Source organism: Pelecanus crispus, chromosome 2 (genome assembly GCF_030463565.1).
Source record: "Pelecanus crispus isolate bPelCri1 chromosome 2, bPelCri1.pri, whole genome shotgun sequence".
NCBI classification, from domain to species: domain Eukaryota; kingdom Metazoa; phylum Chordata; class Aves; order Pelecaniformes; family Pelecanidae; genus Pelecanus; species Pelecanus crispus.
Genome location: NC_134644.1, coordinates 17,086,297 through 17,103,258, shown reverse-complemented (window position 1 = coordinate 17,103,258; position 16,962 = coordinate 17,086,297). Strand labels below are relative to the sequence as shown.

Sequence of the window (16,962 nt, the reverse complement as noted above, 5' to 3'; positions counted from 1 at the left end):
TGAAGCGCTAGGAGTAGTTACATCAATTATTTTTCTAAGTAACATTACCCTGAAAATAGAGCCTTCACTATTCAAACACATACCTGATTGTTGATGGTATAGTTAAGAACTTTATACCATTCATTAATAAAGCTGTCATTATCAGACTGAATTAAGAGCTCAGTTCCTTGGCGGGTTTTTAGCTATAAAGAAATAAAACCAGGTATCATCAGAATTGATAAACACATTAGAATTCAAAAGCAAAATTACCTAAATCAAACTAAACTTCTCCCTGGCATAACTTTTAGCTAATATACAGCCACTCAAGAACACTTACCAGTGAAAACAGTAAATAACAGTCTGCTTAAAGTTTAAAAGCCTATCCCATACAGACATATTAAAAATGGATGTTTCTTGCAGGTACTAAGATATGTCTACATTTGAGCAGGAAGAAATGTAGAAAACTCAATTAAAATATTTGATTTTAAGTTTATAGAAATTTCTTAAGTCATTAATTGAAGTACATATAATTCTGCATTTAAATAAAATAATTCACCTCAATAACATTCTTTTTGCTGGATTTGTCCTTTGAGGCCCAGTCAATCAATGCTCCTTTGAGATCCACTGTAAATTCTGGCTTAGACTGATTGCCACCAAACTTCTAGAAAAGAAGGAAAAATGATGAAAAACTTAAAAACAAAAGAAACTCCTAACAGGTACACAGTCTTGCAATCCTCTAAATACAACATACATTATTTACAGTTGTCCTGGTTTCGGCTGGGATAGAGTTAATTTTCTTCCTAGTAGCAGGCATACTGCTGTGTTTTGGATTTAGTAGGAGAAGAATGTTGATAACACACTGATGTTTTAGTTGTTGCTGAGTACTGCTTATGCTAGTCAAGGACTTTTCAGCTTCCATGCTCTGCCAGGTGCACAAGGAACTGGGAGGGGGCACAGCCAGAATAGTTGACCCAAACTGACCAAAGGGCTATTCCATACCATATGACATCATGCTCAGTATAGAAACTGGGGGGGTTGGCCGGGGAGCAGCGATCGCTGCTCGGGAACTGTCTGGGTATTGGTCGGCGGGTGGTGAGCAACTGCATTGTGCATCACTTGCTTTGTATATTGTTGTTATTATTATTATCATCATTATTATATTGTTATTATTATCATTACTATTTTACTTTATTTCAATTATTAAACTGTTCTTATCTCAACCCAGGAGTGTTTCTCACTCTTACTCCTCCGATTCTCTCCGCCATCCCACCGGGGTAGGGGGAGTGAGCGAGCGGCTGCGTGGTGCTGAGTTGCTGGCTGGGGCTAAACCACGACAACAGTCTACACAACTTAACCCAAAGACAGTACTTTGCCACGAATCAACAGGCATGATACCAGGAAGACAAAAACCAAACAAACTACACACAAAACACCCTTTAATCATGCCTATTAAAAGCTGCTCAGCTTAAAGCCCTTAAAATTCCATAACTTCAAATGCCAACCAGATTCCAGCAGAGCCTTTTTCCCCTATGACAAATGGTAGAAGTTCATACAGCATTTGATTGTAGCTTCATTTTAGTCAAATAGTCTCAAGCTTTAAACAAAACTGGCTAACAAGTAACTGAACAAAAACAAAAAAAAAAAAAAAAGGAAAAAACCCCACCCACCAACATTCAGTTATATAAAACCAAAAATCAAACCAGAAATAGTAGCTTTGCTAGATAGGAATCACTTTCAGTTTTTACATTTTTGTAATATATATATTTCATGTATAGGTGTATAGATAGATATATAGAAAAAAAATTTCCAACAATGCTTTTCACGTTATTTCATATTTTTCTGTAGTACTTCTATTGCAATACTGGAGCATATCCTAACAAGTAAACAGAACTCAATTTCACTGTCTAGCTACTAAACAAACAGCAAATAACCGAAGTGATAAAAAAAAGCATTTAAACCACAAGTAACCCTTCAAACAACTTGGAGGAAAACATCTGGGAGCTATTTTTACCTACTACTTTTACATTTATACTAGGTATCACAATTTTTTATTACTAGGGTTTCAACCTACACTATATAGCTTTGAAATATCATTCCTCAAGGAAACCCATTCAGCAACCCATACAAACAAAAAGCTCTAATTGTGAGTAAAATAAGTAAAACACGGAACATGGAAAGCTGTAAGTCACTTGGTTGTAGCACAGAAATTTAATGCTGTAGTTCTAGGGGAAGCTTGTCGCATCTGATCCATCAGAAAGGTTCTTTTCTATTTCTTTAAAAAGTCTTTGATGTGCGAATGCTGTTCGTGTGACAGCTCTGGGGAACATAAGCCCCAGGACAAGCTCCTTGCTGCGAACACGAGTTTCCAGCCTGTACAGCCATATCCAAGGGGAGAAAAAACGGTTCAGAAAACAGAACTAATCTGCTGCTTCTGATTAAATTCCCAGCATGGATGTTAATTAATGCTAATTGTGTTTTAGAAAGGCTGTTTACCACTGGAAAATCTCCCCGCCTTGAGTCCTAAGGGCAATTAAGTGCTGAATGGAAAGTAGAATCTTTACTTCTTTATTTTACCCATGAAATATCAGAATAGGGGAATATTTCTAATTTACCCAATGCCAACTAGCACTTGGGGAAAAAAAAAAAAAAGCAAACCAAAAGCTTCTGCTTTCTAACTTAATTCTCATACAGCTCATCCAAGAACATTTCTTATTAATTATAGCAGAGTTTTTGAGAGAGGCCCAGCTCAGCAGTGGAGTCCACAGGAACAGGAACAATCTCTGGGCCATTATGGCTCTTGGAGTTGTGGGCTGCTGTGCAGCAGCTGCCTATTTAAGAGAGATTCACATAGCTGCTTCATGTACAACCAAAGTGCCCCAGCCACATGCTTCCTGACAGCCTAGAACAATCTTGCTGTGTGTTTGGAGGGAGGGAAATAAAAAAAAAAAAAAAAAAAAAAATCAATTTATAGAGTTTCTGGCACTGCAGAAAGCAGACTAGTGCCAAAGTCACTGCAGGATCAGAGGGGATTTGTTAAAAACACCGTCCAGATGATGCCGAGAAGCACAGGAGATGACCTGCTACAGATGAAATCAAACAAAAAAAATGTAAGAGTCACTGCTGTTTTGACCAAAAGGAAAGCCCTCCAATACATTAGCTTGCTGAACTCCCCACCTGACAGATCGCAGTACTACCTCAAACACCTTTGCACTCTACCCATGTTTTTAGCCTGACTCCCTCCAGCATTTCAGAGAAGCACAGAACAAACCAAAAACTAGAAGCTAAATTTCTCAGAGGGGAAAAAAGAAGCCTTCCCCCACTTTTCCACACAAGCAGTGCCCAAACCGCTGTGTGAGATCCAAGGATGGGGAAACCCATGCAAACATCTTGAGCCTCTCTGCAAAGCTCCTCCGATATACCAATGTATTATATACTCATCACAAACTTAACTACTTTGTTCAAGGAAATTCTAGGTTTAGCATGCAGTCTCTCCTATGAGCATTCCTGTCAAGGTTCTCTTCTGCTCCTGGATGTATGAAAATGAGATGCTAGCAGCCATTGCCCTCCTTGAAAGCTTCCAGGAGCAAGTCCTGTACAGGGCTGTTCAGATGCTCTGCATGCACAGGTTAGCTAAAGGCAATTGAACCATACTGAAAGGATGTAGGTTTTGTTGCTAGCAGTAAAAAGAAAACCTTTCCCTTTAGCTTCTGCTGCCACCTAGACATAAAGTCTGCTTTCTCAAAACAGAGTGCACTGCCAAGTCAGCACCAGTCAGGATAAATTCAATTCTTACTCAGCAGACACCTTATTCTTACTGGATTTCTCCTTTGAGCTGTTTGGGAAGTTTAGAAAGGATAGCGGTGTGAGACAGAAAGTGGGAGAGGTCTATACATGTCACTGCCAGCTGTCCTAGAGTCACTTCTGACAGCTTTTTCTAGAAAGAAGTGTAGCCATGGAATGTGCTTATATTTCTATGGCAGAGGTAACTTCTGCTTTTTCAAAACAATGGGGGGAGAGTTAGTTCAGACATAGTAGATGCTGTGTAGCTTAATGACTACCTTGAAGATGTGTGCTGACATCACTAAAAAGAAGGCCTTTTCAATCTTTTCAGGAGTCTTCTCCAAGTCCTGGAAGCCTCCACAGGACAAGCCATAAAATCTGTATTGTGATAATATTCCAGCATTTTTTGGAAACAGAACTGGATGTTATTTATGGGAAGACTTTGAATGTACAAATGACACCTGCCATTCTCGTAATTCTGTTTCTGATTAGAGTTGGGTAGAAAGTTTTCATTCCAAAGTCCTCCTCAGCTGCACAAGGACTGCGGAAATAGAGCTGAGGGGACAGATGTTCCTTTGTGGCTGGTAAGGGAGCTTCAGAACTTACATGTTTAACAAAAAAAGAAAAATATGAAAGATATTCTTTATTGTCATAGCCAAATAATGGAAGTTTTTTGAAGCCAGACTCTGACAGGAGTATTTGCATTCCAAATAGTTTTCATGATAATCATCTGAGCTCCTGTATAATTAGCTGTGCAATACTGATGAACTGTAGTAATGTACATATAACATCCTTGGCTATAAACACAGTGGTATAACACAGTAAATAAAAATTTGCCCAGATGAACCTTGAAAAGCATTTATTTCCTTGACATTTGAGAAGTTTACCCACTTTCAGTTTACCAGCCTTGTATTTGACACTGAGGATGGACATGCACCTATTACAGAAGGCTGACAGATTAATCTTTCTAAGCAGTTACCATTTGCTGTGTTTTATGAAGCCCCATTGCTAAAATTTGGCAGTAGCTATTACAACTCATTCACACCAAAAGTTGAGACACACCTTCTTTCAAGAGCTGAAAATAAATTTCTGTGAAAAGACATATTAAAAAAATCCTGCTTTCCTTATAGAAAGTAGCATTTTAAAGGGTACCAAACTGTGTACAGATTATGTGTACCAGGCTTCCACATACATAGCAATGAATTTGACAGACAAAGAAAAGGCACAAGGTTAATTGAATAAGCCTACAGTTACTCCCCACTATGGGACGGGGATGGGGGGGAGGTACTGGTCATCAAAACGCTCATTCTAGAAGTCTCAGGAATCTTAACTAAACTCAAAACATACAGCTCGCTCTCCATTCTTCAGGAAATGCAAGCCAAAATACCGAAACAGTTTTAAACATCACCAACACTTTAAAATCCTCAAGAAGTCAAATTGAAACCAATGTATCAATAATGTCTTCAGTGTATGATTTTTTCCATGAAAGCTTCAGTTTCATTCTGATAAGAGTGCTAAGAAAGGGATATTAAAAAACAATTATACAACCAGCCAAGCCTGTTTGTTTCTTCTAACACTAGTATCATTATCTAAATTCCTCCTCTTCCATCTTGAGCAACAAGCTATCACATTAGCTACCAACATTTTATCAGTTTCTGGTAAGTAACATTTCTATGCTTGGCATCTACACTTCAAAACGTGACTAACCACAGATGCTTAAATTTTATATAGAGAGTCCTACAAATTTACATCAGCTTTCTGTATGTGGCATATAGCCAGAACATCCTTGAGCTCTTTTCCTTTCAGCTTTTTATGCGTAACATTTACATTTTCGGGTGTTGCAATTATAGCTAGAATTAACCAACAACATGTACATCATTGTATCAAAGGCATCATAGGCACCTTACAAACATCCTAAATTAGCTGTGTTAGAAAGAATTAGACATAAAGTATCTGTTAAAAAACTGACTATGTCATGCTGTTCATTAGTCAAGACACTAGTGGTTCAAGTAATAGGCAAATCTGGGATTATAATTCCGGCACTGATGAACCAGATACTCTTTCTACTTTGTTCTATTAGAACAATTACAGGATTATTGCAATACACATATGTTAATGTGCACCTTGGATGACTTTCAGAAAACAGCAAACAGGATACGCAAGGTGTTATATGAAGTGACAAAACTTAAACCTTGGAAAAATTCAAATTTACATTCAAGATTAGTGGCAAACAGCCAAGACAAGAGGCATGCAACAAGAACACATACAGTGATAGCTGAAACTTGGTCAGAGTTTACATAGGTGACAGCAGGTCGACGACTGAGAACATTTTTCCAAGAAGAAAGCAGCGAGAGCAAGAGCTCAGGAATTGAGCCCCCTTGGCAAAATGACTTGATGAAAAAAAGGAAGAAAAGTGATGAAGTCACAAAACAATGCACAAAAAAAGATATGGTTATATCAATCACTAGACAAATGCTAAACAAATATTCTTCTCATAAGATGAAGAAATGTAATTCTTATCGTATGTCAAACTGTTAGACAACTTGACCTTATTAAAATACTGATACAGATCAGCATTGGGGAAGTGAGGTGGAATTTTTAAGACCCCAAAAAAATTTCCTACACAGAGAGCAAAAAGAGCCTGTGCTGAATATTTAATTATGTATTTACAAAGCCAACTGCGAGCATGCAGGTATACAAAGTCTTTGAAAGACATTCTCCCTTAATATTTCCAGCTTCACTTTATTCTGTTCATACTGTTGATATTTGTTTTGCTGACCCTACTCCAATACTTGACAGTACATGTACCTGACGGTCTCACACAGAAATATGGTGACTATGATACTTTTGCTCCACTTAAATTATCAAAAGAATTTATGCCTTTTTTTTTCCCCACCAAATGACTGTATTTGGAAAGTATAACACAACTTATACTAGTATCCCTAAGCAATAAGGCAAGTTGCATGACCATCTTTTATGGATATTTCATTTGGGCACACATTCATTCATAACAGTATCATATATTCATAAATAGTAACTTAGTTTAGCACAATGTATTTTAATGATATCAACATACAGTTAAAAATGGGGTTTTTGATCTCCAGCTACATTTGGATTAAGAGTATTAGTAGCTATAATAGAGCTTTTGGAACTTGATTAATTACTCAGGCAAAATGTTTTACTTTCCAAACATGCATATTTGTACCTATAAAATTAAAGTACTTTTTGGATCCTTAGCTATAAAAGTAAATCACAAAAGTTATCAGTTTCCATCATCAATATTAGTGTGCTGTAAAAATAGTAGTATTCTTTGTACACTGAGACTAAATAGCAAAGCTCACCTCAGAATGGCTAGGAATTTTCCATTTTACGAAGTAGGGCAATGAAATTGAACTTGACTAAACAATAGACAATGACTAAAGGGCATGAAGGAAGGTAAGGGAATGAGTTTTAAAACCTTCCAAATGCCAGTACTTCCTGCTTCAAAGCTCACCTTTTAAGGTTCTTCAGTATTTCTTCAACATTGTTATAAAAGTTATATTAAAAAATATTCACAAGTTCTGTTCATTTTCTTACTGGCAATATTTTTCTCACTGATGAATAATGGTAATTATAATTACCTAGTGTCCCTATGTTTACAGGTGGGAAAGTCAGTAACTTCAGATATATACATGTTCCTATTCCTTTTTCTGTGCTTTGTCTCTGAAGCACATCACGTTCTCTTCCCCTCCCCACAGGGCAGTGTGGGCAGACTGCCTTAGGTCACCAAGTCCACTTCCTACTAGGCAGAGTAATTTACCTTGAGATATCATGCCTTTAATCTTTATTCTTTTTCCTTCCCTTCTCTTTTCCTTCTGCTTGACCATCTTGCCCAACTTGATTCTTTCCAATCTCTTCTACCCCCAACGTTGTTATTTATCCTTCCTCACCCATTTTCTTCCAACCACCCCTTCTACAGCAACAGAAGGGCAAAAAAACCCAAAGTTTACAGCTCTGAAATTAACTCCAAGCTTTAGAAAAGAATTGTCAATACCAATCCACTACCCAGAAAGAACTGCAGCAGGAGAAAGTGAGCCAAGTAGAAAGATGAGCAAAGCACAGCAAGATAGCATACATCTGTAACATGCAATTTTGCTGGAATTCCTGTGATAATACACTGGAGTAACGAATACTGAATCCGACCTCTCTTTAGTTATTATAGGAGATCCACACAGTTTAATGTCAGACCTCCAAAAGTAGGCAAGTAAGCCGTAGATAAAGAACCATATCTATACCTATTAATGTAGGAATGCAGCTGGATAAATATAGCCAATTTAATTATAGTGCTATTAAACTAGATATGATTATTCAATTTTTATATCCTCATCTTCAGGGTGCTGTTTCTCTTTAGGTCTTCATCAGACATCAGAAGATATACAAATACTTGTCATGCAGATATAAACCAAAATATGGAATCCAGTAAAGCAAAGACTAAATAAGGCAACAATACTACATTATTCAGTTAGTCCAATACAACAAACCAAGTGTCAGACTATTTTCTTTATTACATGTATCACATTCAAAATTACCTGGCGTTTATGAAAAATATCCAAGAACAGTAAAACAGATAAACTGTTTAGACAAACACATGAGTAAGGAACACAAAAACATTTGGCCTGGAGCAAAAACTTCAAGCTTACAGGGCACCTGAATACCTCTTTATCAGTTTCTTACTTATCAAATAGAAAAATGTTTCTGAAATATAAGAAAGTACAACTGGTTTTCTTCTCATTCTACATCATAATTGTTACATTAAACTGTTTTCCTGCTAACTTACACACACTTATTTTTTCCTAAATTATGTATGCATACTGGTATTTAAGCCCTACAAATAAGAGGGCTTTAATTTATTGTGCTTTACGTGATTAACACTGAAATGAGGGTGGCGGCTGTTCCTGAGCTTACCCAGCCAGTTCCACTTCCTTGGGTTTTAGTGAACAGCAGTGATGAACCTTGTAGCACTGCCCATGATGACATCCAATTCTTTCTGTAATAATTTATAAACAAACATAAGATAAATTGACTTTGAAAGTAGATATCTAAACCATCAATCATTGTTGCCCAGCTGATTTGCATGTTAATATACTTAACCATACATACAGTCATTAGTGCCATCAGTAAGTCTTAATTGCTATCATATTTGTAGAAGGGAACATACGTTAACAGTCCCAGGCTGACCATCAAAGTCTAAATCAAACAAAGCTAATTAGTAGTGGAAGCAGTTCACCAGGAGAAACACCATACAATTATAATTTCAAAGGGGCTAATCTGGAACACTCACCCTACTGTGTACTTAGTAGATTATGCCAAAGTACTGTGTAATTCTGAAATTGATTGATCACATCTAACTGGGAGGCAAGTGTCCCACGTTTATGTAATAAGCTCATTTACATTGGTAATAAAATAGTTGCTACACATCTAAAAAATGCAGAAAAAGAACAAATGAGTTGTTCCAGCTGTCTGACTCTTTGCTTTTATGCCTGAGTACCTGTCCTCCTGAGGTTAGAAAAATAAAAGTCTTGACAAGCCCTGACAAGCTATTGCCATTGCCCAAACATTAATTATTCAACAGCTCTCAAAATGACAGGATGGCCATGTTGCATCTTCCTGTACAGCAGCCCAGTAATCCAGATCAACGATTCCAACAGATGCAACATAAATGGTGAGAGTATACTCTACCAGTAGCAGCTTACGTGAGCCACTGTCCACTTTTTCCCACCAAGCTCTTAGGAACAGCCCTGAGGAACAAAACTGGGGGTCAGATGTGCTGCCCAGCTGCACTGGACTAGGTCAGGGTGGCTCTGGAATATCAACTGGGTGCTGACTATTTAATCCTCAGGAAAAACATGCTTCATGCATCAAAAGTCTGGGAAACACTGAACTAGATATAACACAGTATTAGACCTAAAAGATTATGTTTAAAAAATTAAAGGTTTTTTTAAGTAAAAAGTAAACCTAAATTATAATAATCTGAGTATGTGCCACACTTATGCAGTATTTAACACTGACTCTTTGCAGAACACCAGAAATGTAAGTTAAGACAGCATTACTTGATTATACATTATGATTTATAATGTAAATGCCTGCCTGTGAGGCAGAGAAAGAAAGTTAGAAATTAGGTCATTCATCACCTACAGGGCAACCAACACTGGGCAATACATCCTCTTCAAACCCTTCACAAGTAGAGCAGAGGAAGAATTAGGGAGTACATGACATGTACACTCCTTGGAAATTAAAGGAGATGAAGTGTAAGTCTGAAAGCCCCTCTTACACCAATTTATCCAAGGAACAAGACAGGCTATAAACTATACAGATTTTCTCTTAAATAAATAAATCAATCCCATTTTAAAAAGCTGTGTCTCATCCGTACACCTTCATGAAATCACTGCCCTGTGTGGAGCCCTGGCATACAAGAGCCTCTGGCTCTCTGAAGTCCATTACCTTTAGCTCACTGGGAGAAACACATACTTTGGGATAAGGAAACGCTGTGTCCTACAGGAAAACCTCCAAGGCAAATCCAGACAAAAAGTAAGAAACTGTAAAACCCGGTATGCTGTCCTAATATAAAAGTCAGGTACCTTACACAAACCCTTATGCACAGGTACTTCTAGAAGTCCAAGACTTACCGAACTTTCTTCCCATTTTCTGTAATTTTTGTCACATTCAGTAACCCATACTTCTCTTGACCCTGTAAGATAGAGTAAGATATAACAAATATAAAAGAAAATCTGCTTCTATTGCCATCACAACACCTAATTCAATCCCCCAAATAATCAATTTCTGTCAATGAACTATCTTTGCCCATGTTATAACTTCAAGAAATTGTCATACGTATATTTAAATATGCAGAGATCAGCAAAATCAAAATTGCTCGGGGAAATTACTCATTACCATTCGGAGGGTAAAAAGCTTTCCTCCTTCAAGGCCTACATTCTTTGGACAAGCCAAACTAAATCATTTCTGGTACTAGACAGTGGAAATTTTAAGCAAATTTATAATGATCTGTGTAATAGTACATCTGTGTTTGTGTCCTTTACTTAAAAAGGAGATGGCTGACAAACAGCCAGCCTAAATTCTGTGACAAAATTCTTCCAAGTTATTTTAACATAATTGCATATTTTCAATAAAACATATCTGAAATGCATAAAAATATTAACATATTCATTCCAAAAACAGTTGAGTGAAACATTTCTTTGATGTCCTATTTCTTCCTATCCCCAAGCAAAACATTAGAAGTTTAAACTACTTAGTTATGTCTTGCTGATGAAAATCATTTATATTGCCATGCCTCTGTACAAATTTGGAGATAGTCAGTGAATGGTGGAAAAAGAACACCACCAAACAAGAAGGGTATTTGCAAGTTTCAAATATTTCAAATGAGTATTTCTAGTTTCTACGCAAAAATAATAAAATATAAAGGAATGTTTGAAAAAACATTCTAGGATAAAAAGGAAAACCACCAATTTATACCATTTGTGACTTTCCAGATGAGGTAACAAATGCTATCATTTTCTCATGTCACCCCAGCCTTCTCCTACCAGTGAATGGTGCTAAAGGAATGTTATTTTTTTAATCAATTCCTTTTCAGTAACAGCTTGTAACCATTCCTAATTTAAGAACTGAGCTATTAATTGAAAATATCAGCTAGGGAAAGGATCCAAATTAGTTTTATCATAACAAAAATGTCCTCAATTCTAGATACAAAGAAAACAGAAGATATATTTTCTCCAGCATTCTCCTCTAAATCTCAAATTTAAGTGGACTATAACTGCAGAATACAATATCGAAGAGAAATTTTTTGCTGGAATACTGTGATAACACTCTTACAAAGGACATAGATCTGGTTTTCATGAACCTTAAAAATTTTACCTACATGTGTCATGCACAGCACATAAAATACAAAAAAGACATGTTTTCAAGGATAATAGTGTTTAGCTGGTGGTTCAGATGTTATTTCAGTCCAATGGTAACTGCTACTCTTACACATTCTAATGCGTCCATTGGACTGGAATGCTTTCCCAAGCCAGTGATACATCCATTATTTTCCAAAAGTGGCATTTTCATTAGAAGAAATGAGCCACTTCCCTCCCCCAACCCTCCCCGCCCCCCTCCCCCCCCCAAAAAATTTAGCCATTCTTTAGGATCACTTTATTTGTGATCCATGCAGACCACCACTAACAGTCCCATGTATTCCACCCTTCTAACAAATCTTTGGCTTTAGTGAGTGGAATCACCTGTCACCATCTTTCACAGTGACTGAGCAACCCATGCCCACTTGCTCAAATAAATTATGGTTTTAATAAATTACTTATGGTGGAACCGGTGGGAATGCTCCAAGGGAGAATTATTCAGAAAAAGTACCATAATGCCCTACTTAGTAGCAACACTAGGGGGTACTAATGGGAAAATTAATGTAACCAGGGAAAAGGAAGTGGAAAGCAAGTTAAGGATCAAAATACACAGAAATCCACCAACTTTCTTTGTAATATTTAAATCCCAGGGGACAGCTAACGAAACTACAGATATTTTTTTTTCTATTATCTAAACCAGCTCTAAGTTCTTCTACAAAATACAATTTTAATAATTCAAGGTCTGAGCCATATTTAATTGCTTGTGTGTAAGGCTATCAACTATGCTTGCTTAATAAACAATGTTTATTTTATTGCAGAAAACTGTTTGAAGAGTTGTAAGAATGGATCAGCATAAGCAAGCCAGAGAACTATTCCTCTGTATGCAGAGTGAGAATGAAACAGAACTTGTGCCTTTAATGCCCCGACCTACCTATTAAAGGGCTGCTAAAATTGATCAAGGCACATATTTCAATGCTATTGTAGTACAGTTGCAAAATTAAAACAAAAGGATAAAATCTTCATGTTTTGAATTATTTTGCACTGTTTAAAAAGCAATGATCACGTTTAAAATATAAAACAAAGCAAAAAAAATCTGTTAAATATTCATAACAAGTTTAACAAGCTTAAGTTTTCCTTGCAGTAGTTGTTCTGCTAAATCAAAAAGACATAGTTTATTTATGTCAGGTCCTCTCTGTCTTTTCAAGGAGACTGAAACATGAGTGAAAAATAAAGATGTCAAATACTACAAATTATTACTGACTACTGACAGTGAGAGAGTCTGTGGAGAGGGGGAGTTTGTTTCGGCTTTTACCTTCAAAGTTGCTAGGTGAGAAGACATGACTGTTGGAGGAAGTAAACCAAGTTCTACATAATTTGACATAACTTTATTCCATAGTGAATTTCTGACTTAATCTCCTATCGCCAAGCTGTATTTAAACCAAAGACATTTACATTTTTTCTGAAAGCACAGCTGGGTGCAATGCATTCCTTTTAAAATGTAAAGCCTTCAAATAGTTTTATCCCATTATTTTTTTCAATAACAAGCAGGCTTACCCTCAATTCTCTAATCATGAATAGCCCAGTTGCTACAACACCTACTTATCTATTTAAACACTTTGCATACTGACTGTGGCTTGATGCTTTGGTGAAGAAGGAGAGGACTCATTTTCAGGAAAATTGGCCTTGGAAGCAGTTGATGATTCCTATAAAATTCAAATAGGCAACATAAGTTATTATCTTTCTTACAATTCTTTTGATTTTTTTAACCCTAAAGACACTTTCTCTCTATTTATACACACTCACGCATTCCAAAAAAAAAAAAAAAAGAAAAAAAGAAAAAAGGTACTTTTTTTAAGCATTCGTGATATTCGCAGATAGTTATAAACCTGCTTATTAAACAGTGTTCTTACAAGATTTACAGACAACACTCAAACTGGGTTAATTAGCACACATCCATTTGAAAAAATATTAATACATACTGTGTCAGCTTAAAGCAAAGCCTTCATCCTTATTAAAGGGCAGAATTTTTGTATGACATTGCTATCAAGTCATGAAGCACATTTATAATACTAACTTATTACAGGGCACCATGTCATAAATACCAAGATTTTAAAGAATAGATTACATCCCTATGTGGTTAGTAAATATCACATTAATACAATGAATTGTTATACATGTAGAAAAGCATATACCAGCTCTATTCATTTTTGTGAGTCATGATCATTAATTTCCTTATAATCAAGCACTAAAAAATTCTAGATATTCAGGTTTTTGTTTTAAACTAGAAATTAACTACAGATCAAGAGAAGAAAGTACCAAATGTCTGAAAACTAGAAAAAATGCCCATCTGGAACAAAAAAAGAAAGATGCATGTGCGTTTCCTCTGAAATAATGATTGCTTTGCACAAATACACTGCTTGAAAATCTGGTAAAGAATTTCAAACAGAAGAAAAACTTCACTTGTTCTGTTACTGTTAACGCATTTCTCCCCCTCCTCTTTTTAATTCTCTTGACAGGTCTCCCAAATTCAGTTGGCTTTTCCAGCATTACACAACACTCTGCACACCAGTGCTTTAAAATCCACTTCTATATCTACCTACAGAAGTGGTCCACTAGTTCTTTTAGTAGCATAACAACAGAGAACATTAGCATTCCTAAGAACAGGCTACATGTTCCATGTTTTCAGATATCCCGGGGGTGGGGGAAATTTAAATTAAGGAAATTAACGTTGTCCCTCCCAGGAAGGTATTTTTCCCTCTGCTTACCAAATTTTTTAGCTGACGGCTATATAACAGATATGTGCCACAGCCAATAAACAGTTAACAGGTACATTTGACATCATCAAATTCTCATCAGCCATGGCAACCCATACTTTCACTCGGACACATTTCAAGCACTCTTTTGTCTGGCCTATTTTCATAGAATTGAGTTGCGTTGTTTTTCCAGGAAAAACAAATAAGGAAAATAAAAAGAAAACAGCTTCCCTAGGAGTCAGCTAAAAAGCTTACTTGGGGTTGATATGCATAGCCAGCTAAATTTCAGTTGTTTTAATTCCTATTTAATTCTGAATTTGAGATAGGTTTCATACACTAAGCAGCTCTGGAAGAAGAAATCTACTATTTGTGGTCATGAACTATTCCCTTTTCACATACTAATTTAAAGCACTATATGTAATAGTGCCAGTGGTAATAAAATGGGTGCATCAATGCACTGAACAAAATTTGTCTTTCCGAAAAACATTAGTTTATTGCTCCACTACACATTTTTAATTTTCTCAAAGCATTAACATTGTGCTTTATATGAACTATACAGTCTCCTCAACATTAACAAATGCATGCTGCCTGCATGTTTTGAAACTGTTGAAAGAACTTTAAGCTACTGACTTAGATTTTACAAGTGTGGCTCATATATACCATTTCTCTTGGTTATTACACTAGACATAGGTACACTTGCATGTTTGCTTCACCAGGTTTAAGTTCTTGGTATTTGAACACTGCGTCTTGAAGAAAAGTAAAGAGTTCCCTTTATTCAATGTTTTACAAGAACTTCTTCATTCAGTGCAGCACTACATAAAGGTTGTTCCAAAACAGAAGTAAATCTTATGCCAAAAATAAGAAAAAAAAAAAAAAAAAAAAAAGAGAAAGATAAGACTGCCTTTAAAAGCGAGGCCAAAACTTTAAGCTACCTCCAACAGAATTGTTCATACCTGTGAAGTGCAAACTGCACATGAGGCTGGAAGTGCCCACTCAGCTTTGATTTATCAGGACTCCATCTAAGCTCCCTCTCATGCAGTGCCACAACACATTCGCTACAGAAGGATGTGTAAGGAGGAGCCGGGAGGGGAAGGGAGCAGTAGAGGGACCTCACAATTGCTCAAGCTAAACTAATGCGTACAAGAGCAAAGTCTCCAGCCAAGCATGGTCCACTGCCTCCTCAGCACCATGTCCATGTATGATATATTCTAAACTGACAGCTCAAAAGCTTAAGATCAAATCCAATAAATCCTATTCTGAGGAACTAAGTCAACTCATGACAACCCACTCTCCTGTACTCCATTTCAACAAGGAAAGGCATTAAAACATACCAGAAACAACAGGTCAAGCAAGTAACATTCTGGGCAGCAGATCCATTTTCATTACAACTACTGTGTTTTGTCCATTTAAGTTTTCCTTTGGCACCTGCAATTACACAGGCCCACTTACAGACTTTTCTCCATACTCCCAAATCTACATTAATTTCCTTTTTTCCCCTCTATCTTTTTCTAAAGGGAGCTTACACCACTGTTTACTGATATCTATTTCTGAGTAGTCTGTGCTAAGATTTCCACATTATAAAGTGTTTCAGTTTCCATGAATCTTGGGATGGACTATTGCGAAGTTACAGAAACCAGCAAGTCACCACCCTGACACTACCTGTTTCAGTTCCTCCCCGCTCAGCTCGCATCAATGCTCCTCACCCATGGGCAGAATGTCTCGGCCCAAGCAGAAACGGCTGGAACAAAAATCAAACCGAAGAGAGACGGGCAGAGGGAGAGCAAGGAACAGGCTCTAAACAGCGTCTGTTACTGCACAGCCCAAAACAGACTATCAAGAACATGCCCTAAGAACAGGCAGAAACCAGCTTTTGTCATTACTGACCCACAGCTCTTTTTAGACTAAACTCCCAACTCAGCCCTGGAAGGGATCAAAGCCAAGCATTTCAGCACTTGCAGTACTGTCGTCTGTCCTCTAATAACATTATTACAACCCTGCTGTAAACACACACAACTTTTCCTCTTTACTTGAGATATTACAGTGGAGATCAATGGAACAGTCATTAAAGGGACAGATCCACTATATAATACTACTACTTCTATCTTTAAAGCATAATTGTTACTTTAGCAAGTGCAACTTTTATTTCTATTCTATGAATATTTCAGTTATTCATCTGCAATCTTTCAAGCGTATCCCTACTTGATGTTTCCTACAACTAAAACATTCAGGCATGAAATATCACTATACCTTACATGAGAACCTCACCCACATCCATAATTATTGAATTCAAACCCTAATTACACTCCATAGCCTAAACTGAATTGGGAAGTTCCCAACTGTAAGTGAAATGGCTGTATGTGCCAAAACCTGAACTAACACTAGTTAAAAATACTTAAAGGATAACAACAAAAGAGCTACTACTCAAAGTAACAATAGTAAAGTTATCAAACAGCCCTTGGTTTTGCTAAACGTTATACACACTGATACCACAGAATATAAGGAAAATGAGATTTCAGAAATTCATGCATACTCCTTTCTGTTAGATTAAATACTTCACACAT

At 36.7% G+C, this 16,962-nt stretch overlaps 1 protein-coding gene across 2 annotated transcripts in view; it reads right to left on the bottom strand.

Moving 5' to 3' along the window:
* ARHGAP12 (Rho GTPase activating protein 12) overlaps positions 1–16,962 on the bottom strand; it is a 75,823-nt gene that overhangs the window by 11,825 nt on the left and 47,036 nt on the right. The window contains exons 6-10 of one of the 2 annotated variants that reach the window (XM_075728120.1): positions 13,277–13,351; positions 10,425–10,486; positions 8,704–8,785; positions 536–637; positions 84–182 (exon numbers count right to left, since the gene is read on the bottom strand). In XM_075728120.1, coding sequence (XP_075584235.1) covers positions 84–182; positions 536–637; positions 8,704–8,785; positions 10,425–10,486; positions 13,277–13,351 — 420 coding nt within the window. Of the gene's footprint in view, positions 1–83; positions 183–535; positions 641–8,703; positions 8,786–10,424; positions 10,487–13,276; positions 13,352–16,962 lie in introns of both variants that reach the window. The other variant, XM_075728119.1, reaches the window with a different exon arrangement.